The 18,170-nt window shown below is 42.0% G+C and overlaps 1 protein-coding gene across 9 annotated transcripts in view; it reads right to left on the minus strand.

The window, feature by feature from the left end:
* Positions 1–18,170, minus strand: part of HIVEP1 (HIVEP zinc finger 1) — a 160,210-nt gene that overhangs the window by 31,925 nt on the left and 110,115 nt on the right. For all 9 annotated transcript variants that reach the window (XM_073224966.1, XM_073224974.1, XM_073224973.1 and 6 more), the window contains 3 exons: positions 4,712–10,665; positions 1,284–1,417; positions 388–563 (listed from right to left, as the gene is read on the minus strand). In XM_073224966.1, coding sequence (XP_073081067.1) covers positions 388–563; positions 1,284–1,417; positions 4,712–10,665 — 6,264 coding nt within the window. The remainder of the gene's footprint in view (positions 1–387; positions 564–1,283; positions 1,418–4,711; positions 10,666–18,170) is intronic.

An 18,170-nucleotide genomic window follows, 5' to 3' on the forward strand; every position in this document is an offset into this window, starting at 1 on the left:
ATTATACATTTACTGTAGTTATTATTTTAAATTTTTCCAATCTTTTAACACCAAAATGATTTACTTGTGATCAAGACAATTCCTTTTTCTTCAGCCCCAAAGTTAAGTATTTTGAAAATGTGTTAGTCATCATGTTATGTAACTATAATTTGGGGAGTAAAATAAAAAAAGGGCAATTGCTTCTTTTAAAATGTTATAGCATATATGTAATTAAAATTTTTTTCCAAGAGGTCTAGAAACATATAAAGAAATAAGACTGCAATGTTTATAAGATGTAATTTATATTAGTCTACTTAAGCTACTGCATCCTTGGTCAAAGAATATATAAAGCTGGGTCTAAGCTCTAAATGCATATAAAAAGGACCATGAAGCAATGTCATCTCATACCTTTAGTCTTAAAGGAGAAGTTACAGTAAGTGCAGTGGTAAGGGCGGACATCTGTATGGGTTCGTATGTGTTTCTTTAACATACTAGGTTTCTTACAACGTATTCCACATTCTTCACAAATGTACTTTCCTCTTCCCCTGCCTCGGACATACACATACTCTTCATTTGATTTATATCTAATTTAAAGAAAAAAAAATGAATAGGGCAATTGGATACTATGTCTTTGAGAAAATACTGATGGTTAAAATTCAACCTAAAAAATAAAACAAGGCACAATTTTTATACTGAATCAATATAAATTTTATGCACATATAAGAAACAGAATATTCCAGCTTTTCACATCAACACTAAATATTCTAATAGCTAATTCTATTCTAACAACTTATTCAATGCTGGGTTTAATTTTAAAATAGTTATTCCCTCTTTCTAAGTTACTGGTTTAAAAGTTATTTTTATTGCTAAATTCAGTTGCAACTATAAGTACTGAAATATTTCTGAGCTTCACTATAACTACAATTAGCTTTTATAATGTGTTTTCTCATAACCAACTACACAAGGACATAAAATAGGCAATGAATTCATCTCTCTCAGAGCAGATTTCCCAAGTCACTCCTTTTTTTTTGTAAATCAATGTGAAACCCAGGTTCACTCTGAAACTTAGTTCTTAGCTGCCTCCTAGGACCTACTGTTTCCTAAATAGTTAGTACTTTCTTGATCAAAATGGAATTAACATAATACCTGACATATATTTTGCCATGAAGATTCTGTTAATAAGCTGAGAAACTTTGCAACATTTATATAAAATTGGCACTGATAAGTTTTCATTCATATGAAAGCAAATGTACATTTAAAAAGTAAGTTTAAATGTACATTTAAAAAGTAAAATTTGTACTTGCCCTCCATCAAATATTTTAATTCTTCTTGGTTCACTTTTGATTAAGGAATTTTCTTTATCTTGCTCACTGTTAATTTCAGAGGCATCTTTATTGCTGAATTCAACTACTGTGGACTTTTGATTACCTAATGCTCTCTGAAAGGAAAAAAAAGAGAAACTAATTTAATAAAACTGAAAATACAAACATGCTAATGTTTCACTTGGAAATCAAAACACACCAGAATACAGTGCATATAGTTAATGGAATGAATTTCAAGGCAATAACAGGTTTAGAGGTTATTTGCTTTATCTCCTCCCTTATCTTTAATGTATCTGCCTAACCCATAGCAAACTGTTATCTTAAAATCCCACCAGCCCACCGACATCCCCAAATAAAGGCTTTAAAACCTCCCACCCTGGCATTCCATGAGTTTAACAGGAACTTAAAAAAAAAATAAACTAAATATTCTTTCTTACATCTAACAAACCACTCATACTACACTTAAGTTTATTTCTTAAAGAGTCCATTCTTTGGAGATGGAAAAGAGCTGCACCCCTTTTGGAATAATAATGTCTCATACTCATGAGAAAAATAACTACATTCCCTTCAACTTCAACGCACTGTAAAGTTAAGGCAGAAGCCTCATTTCTGACTATTTTATTATCCCTTCTCCCATTATTTCAAACCATAATGGATTCCCCTCTGTATCTTCTCAAAAGTTCCTGAATACTGATGACAGACAGTCCAGGTCAAAAGTTAGGTTTCGACCTGATAATAATTAAATCTCTAGGAAAGGTGATGAACATTAAAATGGTAAACAGTGGATGTTTTCCCTACAGAAGCATTGGCGTAACACCACCTTATGACTTTATACAAGTGCAGCACTCCCAGCAGGATTCCCACGCCTCTGACCAGACCATTTGCACATACTGAGGAGGCAGCGCAGGGAGGGTCTCCCAGTGAGGAAGGACCCTCTCAGGCCCAGTCACTTGCCCAAGGTCAAGTGTCAACCACAGCAAGGGCTCAAACTATAGTCGTCCAGCTGAATCCAACAGAAGACGCAAGTTTTCAAACAAGGGCGTCTTTCTTACAAACCTCCAGTAAAAATTACATCACCACACAGACAGCTATCACACGGAGATGACTTAATAATAGTGAGAAGAGGGTGTGTGTGTTATGGATGGAGGGCCAGTGTGGCCTCAGAGTACCCTGTCCTTACAAAGCCAGGAGCAAAGAAAAGCTGCTGGTAGTATGAAGAAGTACCTGACAGGTAAAAATGCAACTGTCTCCTCCTTTCCTGGCAAACACATCAGTTTCCCCACCATTTGGAAAATGTTCACCTACCTTCCTTTGACTTTATTCTTATAACAGTAATTCTATTTCTTTCCTTCTTTTCAGTACCAAATCCACATGAATCTTTCGCTCAGCTTCTTCCTATCAGAGCTGGCTCCTGTTCACCAGTGACTGATAACCTAAACGCCAAAACCCTTCCCCTTCCTTGGCCTCCACATGCCTGACCTCTCTGTGCCATTATGATGTTGATTCCGTGTTTCTCTTAGAAATCCTTTTACTCTCATGTCTACCTGTTCTTCTCCATTTTGAACTATAAATACATTTCACATTTGGGTGGTGAGTTAACAGTTAACTCTGCACCCAAACCTCCACAGCCACTTGTCCTCCTGACTCAGGTCTCCAATGATAAGAGAACTACTCAGTCCAGATGCTATGTTCATCTGTATCTTTATTTGCTCTCTCTGCTTCAACAACTCTCCCTAAAGTATCTTCTCCCTTGATCTGTATGATACCGCTTTTCTCTGGCTCTCCTCCTTCCTCTATGAACAATCTTTTTCAGTTTCCTGTGTGAACTTTGTTCATCCACTCAACCCTTTAAATAGCAGGGATCCCCAGGAGCCATTCCAGGCCCTTGTCTCTTTACTCTCTCCTTGAGCAAGGTCAGTAATTACCTATGCACAGAAGAATCTCTGCACCACCCCCCCGGAGCTCTCTCCTAGCTCCAAGTCTAGAGATGCACTTCCAGAGGCATTTCTGCCCAGGCAGAGGTGCTGAAAGTGAGTCACTTCTCACTGGCAATTGAGGAATATAATGAGGCTCTGCTCAAACACTGGGGATCGGATCTCAGCTTCCAAGATTCTGACTTTGTAGGTCTAGAGTCAAGTCTGAGCATTTATAAAAATTAAATTCTGAGTGGTTTGGATGCAGCCTCCTTCAATAAGGAGTGCCAATGGCTCTCCATACCTGCATACGTTTTTGACCTTGTCTTAGGTTTCCAACTTCGAAGTATGTCAGTGCTGCAAGCTGATGACACTTTCTAGCCACGACCTTCGCGGGGCTTTTACATGAACCCAAGTTCTTCGTCGCTTCCATGCCATTCATCAGACTATTAAAGTTTCTCATTCTTATTTGCCTGGAAAACATCCCTACTTTTTCTTTTTAAGATGCATAAAGTATCACTGCTTCTAGAATAGTTTCCTTGTATCATTAACTCTTCAATCTACTGCAGTAAAAGACTTCCTTCTTTTCAAGTTGTAAATACACCTACTGTAACTCTGACATAGTGATAAATTAATGTTTACAAAGTACCTATGTTTATGAGTCGGTATCATCTGATTTGGAATAGCTAGTGGGCCTGTTGAGCTCAAGGACATAATCTGTAGTTCTGCAGGTCCAGGGCCTTACCTACTGAGTTACTCTTACCCTCTTAAATGATTTCTCCCATTTTATAAAACTACCAATTCTAAAAGACTGCTTCCCCAAAGAACCCATTAGTTTCATGACCTTACTCTCTAAATCTTGACCAAATGAACTTAATTGTCAAGTGTATGAGTTAGGTATTCTGTGACTCCTCTCTACTGCTACGATGATTCTCAGAGCTACACTGGAAAATAGTCGGGGTCAGCACGGGGAGAGGAGAGTGGTCAGGTGTGCACCAGACAAATATCAATGGCTCCCTGATTGTATTTCAAACGTGTACTTGAAATCATATATAACAATTTCATCAAAATGAAATTTACAGGCTGCAATTATTCACACCTCTGTTTCCTTGTGTTAGGAGGGACAATGCATAAACTTAATCTCCTTTCACTTAACAATAAAAACAAAACCTTAACATAAGAGAAAGATGAAAGTAAAACCATGATTATCTAAGTGAAGACTTCAATGCTCAGCTGGAAAGGGAAAAAAGTACTCAGGGCAAAGTATCATTTTAGAATGTTTCAAGATACAGTCCCTGAGGGGACTCAGGTGACCCTGACTAGGGTCATTCCGGGGATAAACTTATCACCTTTTCTTTCAAATATTACACATTTATATAGCACAATTTGTCATCCGAAGTTAAAATACAACTTCAAATTAAACTATTTACAGGGATCACGACATGTTAAAACTAATATGCATAAACTATTTCTGAAGATAAATGGTATTTCAATTACCTTGTTTAAGTTGCTTTTCCACTTGCTTGAGTAGACCAGTAAATCTGATTTGGAATGGGTAGTTATTGCTTGAGAGTAGAGTGATTTTCCAGTCTTCTGTTTTGAATCAAGGAGAGAAAGAGCAACTTTCGTAGGCAAACCCAGCGGATTTGGATTCCTGGCGCTTACTGTCCAAACAGCATAAGCCGAAGTTTTCTGGTCCTGCTGAGGCAAATGCAATGCCTTCTGTCTCAGTAGGTAACACCATGTAAAGCTGGTTGCAGTCTTCAGGCTGGGGAAAGACACCTGCTGTGTGTCCCCAGCATCAAATACTGAAGTAGTGGTGACTGAAGGTTGACTTTGTTCTTGGATGTACCCTTTGTCACCTTGATTTTTAATCCCTGGAGACTTCCTTTCTTGGTTATTGTCTATACATTCCAAAAGAGAGATATTTTCTGATGGGACAGGTGAATTTCTAACTGAAAGAGTTAGTGATGCAGGGGACCTGATTTCAAATTCTTGCAATTCTTTTACAGGTTCTGTAACTATAGACTTGGAGTGAACCGATGACAAATTATCAGCTTGCAAAACATCTGTCAAAGTAATAGCCTCACTTTCAATTTCAGGTTGAGAAAAAATATCCTGTTCCAATATCACACCTTCAAGAGGCTCTGTAGTACAGACTTGCCTGACTAAAACAGGTTTCTTCTGTTTATTAACTTCATTAGCTCTTGAACTCAGTGGTTCAAATGGTCTAATATCTGTTGTGCAAATAGCTCCATTTTCGTCTTTAGCTCGCTTCTGGTGCTTTTCCATGGCAATGTCTAAACTATTTGCTGGGGAAAGCATCCTTTTACTTGAAGCTGAAGATTCTTGTTGGGGGGAAAGCCTACCAACAGACATTTTCTGAGTTATGGGCAAGGGTTCTGACAGAGAAGAATTCTGGCCCATCTCTGAAAACACATTTTCGCGAACAAGTTCTTCTGGGTTTGGCAAAGCATTCTGTTCTTCTTCTTGAGGTTTTGGCATGGACTTTTGTTCTCTGCTGACTGGCACCACACTGTGACTAGCCTGGCAAATTGGCTGACTGGACAGATCTTGGGTCACTAAGATTTGTGGCAGAGGTGTGACTGTGGCAAAACAGTACACTGGGACGTTACTCTGCAGAGGCACTGGTCGCGTAAATGGCATTGGCACCTTCTGCACCTGACCACAGAGGGGCCCGAGCTTGAGTGGTGGTAGAGGACAGGAATTAGACATGGTGTCTGCTAACTTGGGGGGCAATGCTAACGAAGTTGCATGGTGGTTGGCAGCCGCTGGATCTGGAAGAACCTGCTTTGGCAGAGAAGGTACAGGAGTAGAAGAGCAGGAGTGGCTTGAAGTGAAGACCTGACACTGAAGCTGGTACTTGGGAGCAAAGCACTCTTCACTTTTGGAAGACACATGCAAACCAGGACTTGCGTCTTGTTTGGCACTCTGTGTAGACACTTGCAGAGACATTTCTGTGTTTTGGTGGCTATGGGGCACCTGGATTTGATTTAACAAATTGATACCAAAAAGCTGTTGAACAGGTAAGATGTCAGTAGGGTTGGAGTTTGAAGTTTCTATTCGCAGATCCTTAACTTGAGTCTGGGAGTGCCAAATACTTGCGGGAAATTCAACTACAGATGTACTCATATGCTGAGGCCCCTGAGAGGGCACTGCATGCACACCAGGAAGAGCAAGAGTTTGGAAAGATGATGTGTTTGCAGGAGACAGATGACTCTCTGGAGCTATGTTTAAAGATATCTGCCGAATCAGTGGCCCTCTCCTCCTTTCTAAGAGAGGCACGTGCCCAGTGATCCCCATGCCAGAAGGGGACGTTGGAAGTGGTAACTCAACAAATGGGGTTTTCCGAGGTGGAGTTATGCTTCCACAGTCGAACGATTTACTTCTGAAATCAGACACCTCCATCGATGTTTGCAGGCAGCTTATCTGTTCTGATGCAGCACGCCTCATTTCCCGGGGAGTTCCAGGAACAGTCAGTGTATTAGAGCCAGCTGGAATCATAAGAAACTCTGCTTTATTTAAACAATCGATTTTGGGGGAAGCCTCAGTTTTAGAAATGTCCTCTATGTCTAACGAAGCTGAAAAACTTGAAGCGTGAGATAGACTGCTCTCCCTGCTCAGACTCCTGGACAGGCTGGAGTCAAAACTCGACTCAGTGGATGAATGCTCTATCTCAGCAAGACGGAGCCTTTTCTTTTTGGGTGGCAGTTTCTCTGTTGGCAATTTTGACAAGGTTTCACTACGCTGAGGCCAGCTGAACTTCTCTGACTTTTCCTGATCATGGCCTTGGGCTTCGAAGTCCCGCTCTGGCTCTTCTGTGACCAAAATTTCTGGGACTTGGATATTGTGCTGCCGAACAAGTCTCAAGGGCTGTCCTAACATGAATCGTTCACTTGAGGTCTTTCTTGAGCCTTCTGGATGTTCTCCTCTAAGCGTGTCTGATAGTGCAGGCTGGAGAGGGTGACATGTGCTTTGAGAAGGGTGACCTTCTTCTTGGGAGATTCCTATTACTTTCAGACACTCGGGCCTCACTGTCCCACTCAGCTCCTGGAAAGACACTGGGGAACCTCTTTCAAAAGACTCAAGTTTGTCAAATGAACTGGGTCTGCTCAGGGAGTTCGTATGCTGGATGACTGAGATCCCGGTTCCTTGTCTCTTCAACTCGGCCTTGTCCTGGGCAGCTGAACTTATCTGTTGTTCCATGATGGGAGACAGCTTTGGATTCACGGTCTGGTTGGGGCCTCTGGCAACCAGTTGAACTTGGGTGCTTTGCAACTGTGTATTTCTATGCTGCTGGTCGCTTGTCATGACAACATGCTTAGGCACACTGGCAGCAGAGGCCAGAGTGTTCTGAAACTGCAGGCCTTCGGAACTTTTGGGGGAAGCTCCACTTTCATTCTGCTGAAGTTCATCGTCGTCTCCAACACTCTTCATCTTCCTCCTTTTCCTTATCTGGGATGTCTGTTCCCAGACCCCCGTGGCACCAGCAACCCTGCAGTGCAGGATCTGAGGCTGTGTACTGCCCGGCACAGGGCTGTGCTCAGGCTCCCTCACAGTTACCTTTGTTTTCGGTCCGTGTAACTCTGAACAGTAAAATTTCTTATGGTTTTCAAAATTTTCCAGTTTTCTATACCTGTTTCTGCAGGTCTCACACTCAAACATTGTCCCTCGCCCCTGATGAGACTTCTTTTTTTCCAGATGTGGGCCTGATGCCAGTACCTTGCTCTTTGCTAACACGGTGTCACTTGCAGCACCGCATCCTTGATAGCCCTCGTCCAAGGACTGCTCAGGTCCCAGAACATGATTTTCATTCGTTGGAGCATCTTCTACTGCTGCTTGTCTAACAAGGGTACGGGTGTGTCCGCTTTGGGGCACAGATGTGTTAGGCCCGGATACAAACACATCATCACAGAAAGTGCCGATCTTGTCGTCAAATGACTGACTTCCTCTCAGTGGCTGAGGGGCAGGTATGATGCTTGCAGGTACTGCTGAATAGCCTGTGGTCGGCATAGAATTACTTCTTGTAATAGGCAAACAGTCAAGGGAAGGGACGGACAGAAGAAACACTTGCTTTGATTTCTCAGTAGGGGTGAAAGGGGACTTTGGTATATCAGAGCTTGAGCTTGTTCTCCGGCCCACTGGTTTTAAATCGAACTGGAAAGAATCCTTAAATATGTATGATTTGGGGGAGTCGATACTTCCTCGTCGTGAGAGAGAGGTTCTCCGGGGCTTCACACTATCTAGCTGCTTATCATCCACCAGGGCTTCATTGTCTGAGATAAGCTTTGATATCCGTTCTTCAAGTGTTTTTGTCGCCAAGGGTGGGCGCATCTGGCCTGGTGAAAATAGTGCTTTTTCACCTATTGTTAAAGCAGTAGGAGCTGGTGTACTGGTATGAGGTGCAGGGGGCCCATTATTCTTATTTGAGTCTTGTTCTATGGTGGGTAACATTCTGGGAAAGGGAGTCAGTGGACTCACTGTTTGATCGGCACTTTCAGAACGTGAAAAGTAACCAGAATCTGTACTTCCTAAACTTCGAGGGCTCAGAAGTTTCCCCTGCTGCTCTTGGGAGTAATCAGTAGCCTGCTGCCTTTGTAGCTGGGCATGTACCGTTCCGACATGAGACTCTTGTTTTCCTTCCATCTGACTCACGTCCCCTTTCTGATGGGACTTCTCATCTGTCTCTAGAGAGGATGTCCAGGCTGAACGGGACAGCACACTGGTTACCTGCAGGTCCTTCTGTTTCTGTGCACTAGAGAGTTCAGCCTTGGAATCCACGACCTTTGGACTGTCAGCTCCTAGAAGGGGCACACTGACAGGGTGGACCACAACTTTGGGTAGCTCTGTCACAGCTTGTGATTCTGAAGATTTGTCCTGTAGTGAAAACTCACCTACCACATGATCTGGGTTGCTTGGAATGGAATTTGATTTTGGCAAAGCTTCCGAATTTGATACCATCTTCCTTGTTTGCACAGGCTGCAGGCCTGAGGAGCCCAGGTCGTTCTGCCTTTCATCAGCAGCACCCTCCTCATCGCTCTCCCCACTGTCTTCAACATCTGAATGGATACTAAGTGCTTTGGGCGACTCATGGGACATGAACAGACCACCAGCATCTGGCTGCAAGACAAGACCCAGTTTGATAGTATGTGCATGGGACTTTTTGTGCTTATACAGATTACTTTTAGTCTTAAACGAAAATCCACAGGTCACACAGGGATAGGGTCGCTCTCCAGTGTGGGAGCGGATATGCTTTAGAAGCACACTCGGCTTTGCACACGCTCTATTACAATACTCACAAATATATTTTCCTTGTTTTTTTGGCTTCTGATCTTTCAGAAGATTGCACATTTGCTCTACACTGTGATTTATGACAGAGGCGACAGGAATTGAATTATAAATTGGCGTGGGGGGTGACTGTGTAGAATGGGCTGGACTTACTGACATAGGTAAAGCAGAATCCACTTGCTGGTTCTGAGGATTAACCTGAGTTCTACTGGAAGGTGAACTAAGACCTATGGATGATGTCACTGCTATATTATAAACCTGTGCAAGTTTGGCATTCTCTGGATTTTGCAGAGTTGTTAGGGATCTTATGAAAGGTGAACAGGCTGGAAGCTGTTGATTTTGTTGGTTAGATTTAGAAACAAAATGTTCGTGTTGTTTATATGAGTGAGAAATTGACTGGCCTGCTGCCTGTTCGCTCTTCTGAGCAGCAGACACATGCACTGTGTATGAGGTACAAGGAGAAGACTGTGACTCAGCCACAAATTCTTGTGAAGTCTGATTTGGGGCAGCTGTCGAGCTGTTTTTCGAGTGAGAAGGGGGTCGTCCTGCTTTATTTGGTCTCAGTCTTTCTATCTTAACTGCACATGACGAGCCCTTCTGTGATAAGGTGCTCAGTTCTGGCTCCATGGCTTTCAGTAAGACATCGAACGCGGTGTTTGTGCACGAGGACAGGGGAGGACTGCAGTCAGGGGAGGTACATTCACTGCGGTCAGGCCTGGTTTTACTTGACAAAGAGCCAGAGTCACATTTCCCATCCAGGAAATTCAATGTGGCGGGTTCGGAGCCTTCTGACCTCCACCTGCGCAGTTCAGAGGAGGGGTGCTGCAGGAGCAAGGGCTTCTTTGGGGACACGGATGCTTCGGATTTAGAGGCCTCGACAATTATCCCAGGGGTTTCCCCATTGTGTCTGGTAAACTGCTTCCCATTTTTTACAGGACTGTGATTCTGCTTCTTGTGAGGCTCTGGAGCACTTTGAAGAGCAGCAAAAGATGACTCTTCTGTATTTTGTTTATGCTTTGCTTGAAGAGGGTTTCTCAGTGGGGATTTTGGTATTTTTTTCAGATGATTCTCAGCAACAATCTTTTTTCGTTTCACACCTTTAAGTGATTCTGAAGTTCCTTTAATACCAGCCTCTAAGATTTCTGTTAAAAAAAAAATCAGTTAGTAAAATGTTATATGCGCCAACTACAATTAAAATAAATAAATAATTACTATTATGGGGGCATTACAACAATTGACAGAGATAGCTTAAGGAAAGCCTATATTAGATAAAATTGTGTTCTAACCTTCTGGCAATATTAATGTCCTTCATCGAAACCTATTGAAACAATTACTCAAAGACTTCAGTACACAGTTCTAGAACGTTGTGTTCCTCTCCTAACCCCCTATCTCACTCCTAGAACCATATCTTTCCTTTTCACACTCACAGTTGAGGGCTCATGTCTACACAAAAGACTAAGAGTACTGGCCTACAAAGAAGAGAATTCAACCTCTTAATGCTGGGTATCTGACTGTCTTACCACATTTAGAATCTTTTAAAGCAAAATTCTCAGCAAGTTTCTAAATAACAGTATTGCTCTAAAATATGTAATACTGATATTCTTAAGAGGAAAAAAGGCTACTACATAATATCCTTTATAGCAAACCTATTTCAGACAAGATAGCAGTTGGAAAACCACGAAGAATTGCTAATATAGTTTTATCAACGCACAGAAATATATAAGTAAAATAATCTACTCTTGTGTAGTTCTTCACCAACAAAATTTAAAAGTCATAATGTTGTAATAGCCCTTGGTTAAAAAAATCACCATTTGTAACAAACAAAATACTCAGTAGCTGTTTCTGTGCCATTAGTCATAGATAGGTAGGTAGGTAGATAGAGCTATGGCAGGACAGAAGATATGAAACCACCTCCATTTGTGGATGCGTGAGAAATAAATCAGTATTTAAATGTCATTGACCACATACAATCTCTGTCAACTATTACAGTTTTGAGCAATAATTACTTGCCATAATTTAATTTGTTTCCATTTGCCAGATCCTTGGGCACATAAACAAAAGTTATTTTTTATTTAAATAAATAAAAGGTTAAATTATTTGTAGAAAAGCCAAATACTCTAATTCTTTATTATTTTCAAAAAGTTGTTGCAATGTACATATTTGAAATTCATATTAGACCAAAATGTCTACACCGTAACGGTAACTTTATACTTACTGAAGGCAAAAATTTACATAAAATAAAAAACATTCTAGTCATCTTCTGACATCAGATTGTATGCTGTCATATATTAATCTAATGAAAAAATACATACTGATCTGCTAAAAATATATTTAACCACCATAATTAAAAGGGAAAAACAAGGTAGAGGGAAAGTGCTGTCTCCTGAGTAAAATATGTGCACAATAAAAGTAGAAAAAAAAAGTATCAGTATTGTTGACACCTTTACAAAATCATCTTGAACAAATCTATTTTATTCTTCAACCTAACCATTTATAAACTGATGTTTTCCATCTTCAGAATGAATGTAATAAAGTCAATGATGTACTTTATGTCCCTCATTAACTGTGCCAAGCAAATGGGTGCAATGAAAAATGATAATCATCACCCAGGGCGAGTTGTTTCCCCACTCACTTCCAAAAAGCTTGAAGGTGGGTTGTAAGAAAAGTGAAAGCCAACAGACTGTTAAATATAAGAACAGAGAAGAGAAACCACTTGGAGGAGCAGCAGAAGTCAAATCGGGCAACCATCAGAGGGGAAACGAGATTTTAAAAAAAATCTGCCCATGCCAAGCCCCATCTAGTACCTATGCAACCAGAGCCTTGGTTGGAGTACATATGTTTATTTTATTACAGTTTACAAACTTTTAGACTATTTCTTTATTTTTTGATAAAGCTACTCTTAAAAAAAATTGAACAATGTCTTATGTCCAACAAAAAGTGCAAAAATTCAGCCCACAAATGAAACACCTAGAAATACCACATTAAGTTTTAAAAAGTAACATTATGGGGGTGCAGCCAGGATGGTGGCGTGAGTAGAGCAGCGGAACTCACCTCCCAAAACCACATAGAATTATGAAAATACAACAAAGACAACTCTTCCTAAAATAGAGACCAGAGGACACAGGACAACATCCAGACCACATCCACACCTGTGAGAACCCAGTGCCTCGCGAAGGGGGTAAGATACAAGCCTCGGCCCGGCGGGACTCAAGCACCCCTCCCCCCGGCTCCCCACGGGTGGAAAGAAACAGGAGTGGTTTTTTTTTCTTTTTTGGTGAGTGCTTTTTGGAAGCCTTAAAGGGACAGGGACCCCAATACCAGGGAAACAGGGCAGTAAGACCGGTGAGCGGGTGCCTGAGACCGGCGCCTGAGGACAAAGAATATGGCGCGTTTTTCCCTTTTTTTTTGGCGAGTGCTTTTTGGAAGCCTTAAAGGGACAGGGACCCCAATACTAGGGAAACAGAGCAGCAAGACCGGTGAGCGGGTGCCTGAGGACAAAGAATATCGCGCGTTTTTCCCTTTTTTTTTGGCGAGTGCTTTTTGGAAGCCTTAAAGGGACAGGGACCCCAATACTAGGGAAACAGGGCAGCAAGACCGGTGAGCGGGTGCCTGAGACCAGTGCCTGAGGACAAACAATATCGCACATTTCTCCCTTTTTTTTTTTTTTTTTTGGTGAGTGCTTTTTTGAAGCCTTAAAGGGACAGGGACCCCAATACTACGGAAACAAGACAGCAAGACCAGTGATCGGGTGCCTGAGACCGGCGCCTGAGGACAAAGAAAATCACGCGTTTTTTCCCTTTTTTTCCCCCTTTCATTGTTGCTGTTGTTGTTTTGGTTTGGAGAGTGCTTTCTGGAAGTCTTAAAAGGGCAGGACAGGACACTTAGACCAGAGGCAGGGAATCTGGGGATCTCTGGGCACTCTAATCCCCTGGGCAACAGGGAGCACAGAGGCCCATAACGGAAATAAATAGCCTCCCGGCCGCTCCCCCTCCAACGGGGCTCCACCACTTTGGAGGAGCAGCCCCAGCCAGGCCACGCCCACAGCAACAGCGGAGATAAATTCCATAGCAAACAGGCAGGTAGCAGAAGACCTGTCTGCGCACAGCTGCCAAGCATAAGCCACTAGAGGTCGCTATTCTCCCAGGAGAGGAAGGCCACAAACCAACAAGAAGGAAAGCTCTTCCAGCGGTCACTCGTACCAGCTCTGCAACTATCTCTATCACCATGAAAAGGCAAACTACAGGCAGACAAAGATCACAGAGACAACACCTGAGAAGGAGACAGACCTAACTAGTCCTCCTGAAAAAGAATTCAAAATAAAGTCATGAACATGCTGACAGAGATGCAGAGAAAAATGCAAGAGCAATGGGATGAGATGCAGAGAAAAATGCAAGAGCAATGGGATGAGATGCAGAGAAAAATGCAAGAGCAATGGGATGAAGTCCAGAGGGAGATAACAGATGTCAGGAAGGAGATCACAGAAGTGAAACAATCCCTGGAAGAATTTATAAGCAGAATGGATAAGATGCAAGAGGCCGTTGAAGGAATAGAAGCCAGAGAACAGGAACGTATAGAAGCTGACATAGAGAGAGATAAAAGGATCTCCAGGAACAAAACAACACTAAGAGACCTATGTGACCAAACCAAAAGGAATAATATTTGTATTATAGGGGTACCAGAAGAAGAAGAAAGAGGAAAAGGGATAGAAAGTCTCTTTGAAGAAATAATTGCTGAAAACTTCCCCAAACTGGGGGAGGAAATAATCGAACAGACCACGGAAATACACAGAACCCCCAACAGAAAGGAACCAAGGAGGACAACACCAAGACGCATAACAATTGAAATGGCAAGGATCAGGGACAAGGAAAGAGTTTTAAAGGTAGCTAGAGAGAAAAAGGTCACCTATAAAGGAAAACCCATCAGGCTAACATCAGACTTCTTGACAGAAACCCTACAGGCCAGAAGAGAATGGCATGATATATTTAATGCAATGAAACAGAAGGGCCTTGAACCAAAGATACTGTATCCAGCACGACTATCATTTAAATATGATGGCGGGATTAAACAATTCCCAGACAAGCAAAAGCTGAGGGAATTTGCTTCCCACAAACCACCTCTACACAGCATCCTACAGGGACTGCTCTAGATGGGAGCACTCCTAAAAAGAGCACAGAACAAAACATAGAACGTATGAAGAATGGAGGAGGAGGAATAAGAAGGGAGAGTAGAAAAGAATCTCCAGACCGTGTATATAACAGCTCAATAAGCGAGCTAAGTTAGGCAGTAAGATACTAAAGAAGCTAACCTTGACCCTTTGGTAACCACGAATCTAACGTCTGCAATGGCAATAAGTACATCTCTTTCAATAGTCACCCTAAATGTAAATGGACTGAATGTACCAATCAAAAGACACAGAGTAAAAGAATGGATAAAAAAGCAAGACCCATCTATATGCTGCTTACAAGAAACTCACCTCAAACCCAAAGACATGGACAGACTAAAACTCAAAGGATGGAAAAACAGATTTCAGGCAAACAACAGTGAGAAGAAAGCAGGGGTTGCAGTACTAATATCAGACAAAATAGACTTCAAAACAAAGAAAGTAACAAGAGATAAAGAAGGACACTACATAATGATAAAGGGCTCAGTCCAACAAGAGGATATAACCATTCTAAATATATATGCACCCAATACAGGAGCACCAGCATATATGAAACAAATACTAACAGAACTAAAGAGGGAAACAGACTGCAATGCATTCATCTTAGGAGACTTCAAGACACCACTCACCCCAAAGGATAGATCCACTGGGAAGAAAATAAGTAAGGACACAGAGGCATTGAACAACACACTAGAACAGATGCACCTAATAGACATCTATAGAACTCTACATCCAAAAGCAACAGGATATACATTCTTCTCAAGTGCACATGGAACATTCTCCTCGTTGTCATGAGGGTGGAGGACGGTGGAGAGGAGGAGATAAAGAGAAAGGTGAGGGTACCAGGCACACATGAAATGCTGCATATCTACCTGTGCTAATGTTCTACAGGTGGAATTGGAGCAAGCTGCTCTGACTCACTACTGATTGCTACTCTCCATCCCTTGGTTCTCGAGATTTGGGGCTGGAGTACATAGAGTGGGGAGCTGAGCCATCAGGATAGGAATTATAGACAGAAGCGTCCTCTTGGGAACCAGTGTCCCGGAGTATGAGATGGCAGATCCTTGAGACTTGGAGAATGAGACACGTGGCCTGGTTTTTAAAACTTACTTTAATCTCGATTAACTTCAAGTGTATCTGATAGAGTGACTAGAGTCATGTTCTCCTGCTCCCTTATCTACAGGAAGAGCACAGTCATTGAATATGTGGGTTTATCTATGTGGCATATAGTTTTCACAGGCCATAGGGTTAGGAGGATATATAACCAGAATGCCTCAAAGCAGGAATATAGTTGGAAGGATGGGAGGAGAGCCACTGTTTACCATCAGCATTTGTACTTTTTGATAATTTTAAAGGTAACTTATTATAGTAGACTAAAATGAAAATAAATTAGAGGAAGCAGAAAGATCACAAGACAAGTGGCAATAGACAGATCAAGGAGGTATGCTCACTCCCCCCACAACCAGTACACAGGCCTACCCTCTGCCTCCAGTATGGACACAGATTTATATGTACCACTGTATGATTCCAGGGCTTCTGGTTTCTCACACAACTAGAACCAGACATGCTTGGTGCATGTAACCCTCTTTGTGTGAATTATGAAACATAACTCTCTTTCCTTAGGAGCAAAAACACACAGCCAGAAGGGGGTGGGAAGTTTCAAAAATGAAGTCAGCAACTGCTAAGAATTCTCTTCTGGCTGGTGTGCTCCTGTAAGTGGCTGGCAATCAGGTGGGAACTCCAAGACATCAAGAGGCCAGCAATCCAAACAGATGCTCATTTAACAGACACAAATCACACTTAGGAGAAGGACCAAAACTGGCAGTGTTGCCACTGTCAGAATCACTGACTTGCTGGACTTCAGAAAAAAGCCAGTTCTCCATCAAACAGGTAGCTGAGAAAACCTGGGAAGATCACAAAGGCTGTGTGACTGGAGAATGGTGAATGGTTAAGGAAATGGTAGGTCAGGTTCCAGGTTCTCTGTATCTAAGGCACTGATACTTTATTCTACAAGTGCAAGCCTAATCATTAGAGCGCCTATATTTTTCAGAAAAGAGCACCGAGGCATTTAGACAGCACCATCAACTGGTTTCCAGGACTACTTATTAGCAAATAACATAAAAACAAGCAGGTTTCCTGGCTCAGGAGAACATTTGAGGTGCCAGTTAAGTACGGAAAAGAATATTCTCAAGGTTGGTAGTAAGTATGGTGAACTACAACCTAACAGAGTGTTTAAAATTCAGCCTTGATTGAAGGTAAATGTCTTTTTCAGATTTACTCACAGACACATTGGTGTGAAAAGCCTTACATCTTTTTTGGGTCTTGGACTCACAGGACTACTTGTTTTCTAACAAGTGAGAGAGAATGGTGTGTCAGAGTCCAGAGATCCGTGGTTGGGAGACCGTTTAGAAGGCCTTTCTGGAGTTCAGGCAAGAGTTAAAATGCATCTTGAGCTTGGGTAGTGACAGTGGGCCTCTTAGTTGATCTAAAGCCAGAAAGCCTGAAAAAGGGTTGCCCAGGATTCTGATGAGGTTTGCTGCCTTTACTTGGGAGGACTGAGCTAGTTCCAAAGGGGGTAAAAAAATCAATTCACTTTGCATTCCACCAAATCTCAAACTCAATATACATGTACAGAATTATAAATGGTAGCTGCAAATCCAGAACTAGAAATTTTCAATAGAGAAATGGTTAGCCTAATTATAGTACAGCCACTTAACATGCCATTATCCGTCCATTTAAAATAATTACAAAGATTACACAGCAATATGAAAATTATGATGTATTAAATATGCATGCATACTCTTTTCCTTCCCTAGAGGGAGGACTGGACTAGAGGCACAGGTCTGGGAGTACACAGCAGGAGCTGTTTTGTAAAAGTACAAAAATGATAAGCCAGAGAGAGAGAGGAGTTTGGCATCAGAAGCTTGTGTAATCTCTGTATTTAAGGGTGAGCAAAACATAAAAAGAAACACAGGTTAATAAGAAAGACAAGACAAACCATGAAACAGTGAAATGCCCCGTAAGTCAGGGTTTCGAGACTTTGAAGAAGGAAGACGTGGCAATGATGTCAAACACTACATTCAGATAAACAGGACCAAGCAAGGGAGTGCTGGGTTTCGGCAGGCACTGGGATTAGGAGGACATCATGATCTCAGAGAGCAGCTGTCAACTGGGTTCTGGGGATGAAACCTGCCACAAGAGGGCAAGGCGTGAGGGCAAGCATGGTGAAGAGTAAGGGCCCCCGGATAAGGACCACTTTCTGAGAATCTGGCTGGGAAGGAAAAGAGTGAGGCGGGATGTCAGTCTCGGAGGAAGAGAAGTTCAGGATGGTTTCTTCACGGCAAGGCAGGTGCGGGAGTTAGGGTTTTGAGGGCGGGGGCTGAATGTGATTATAAACAGGAAGTGAAAGTCAGCAGAGAGAGACGCTGAAAATGCAAGACTGACAGCAAATACATTAACCTGTGGTAAAGAACTGTACACTAGAGG

This window comes from Manis javanica, chromosome 16 (assembly GCF_040802235.1).
Source record: "Manis javanica isolate MJ-LG chromosome 16, MJ_LKY, whole genome shotgun sequence".
NCBI classification, from domain to species: Eukaryota; Metazoa; Chordata; class Mammalia; order Pholidota; family Manidae; genus Manis; species Manis javanica.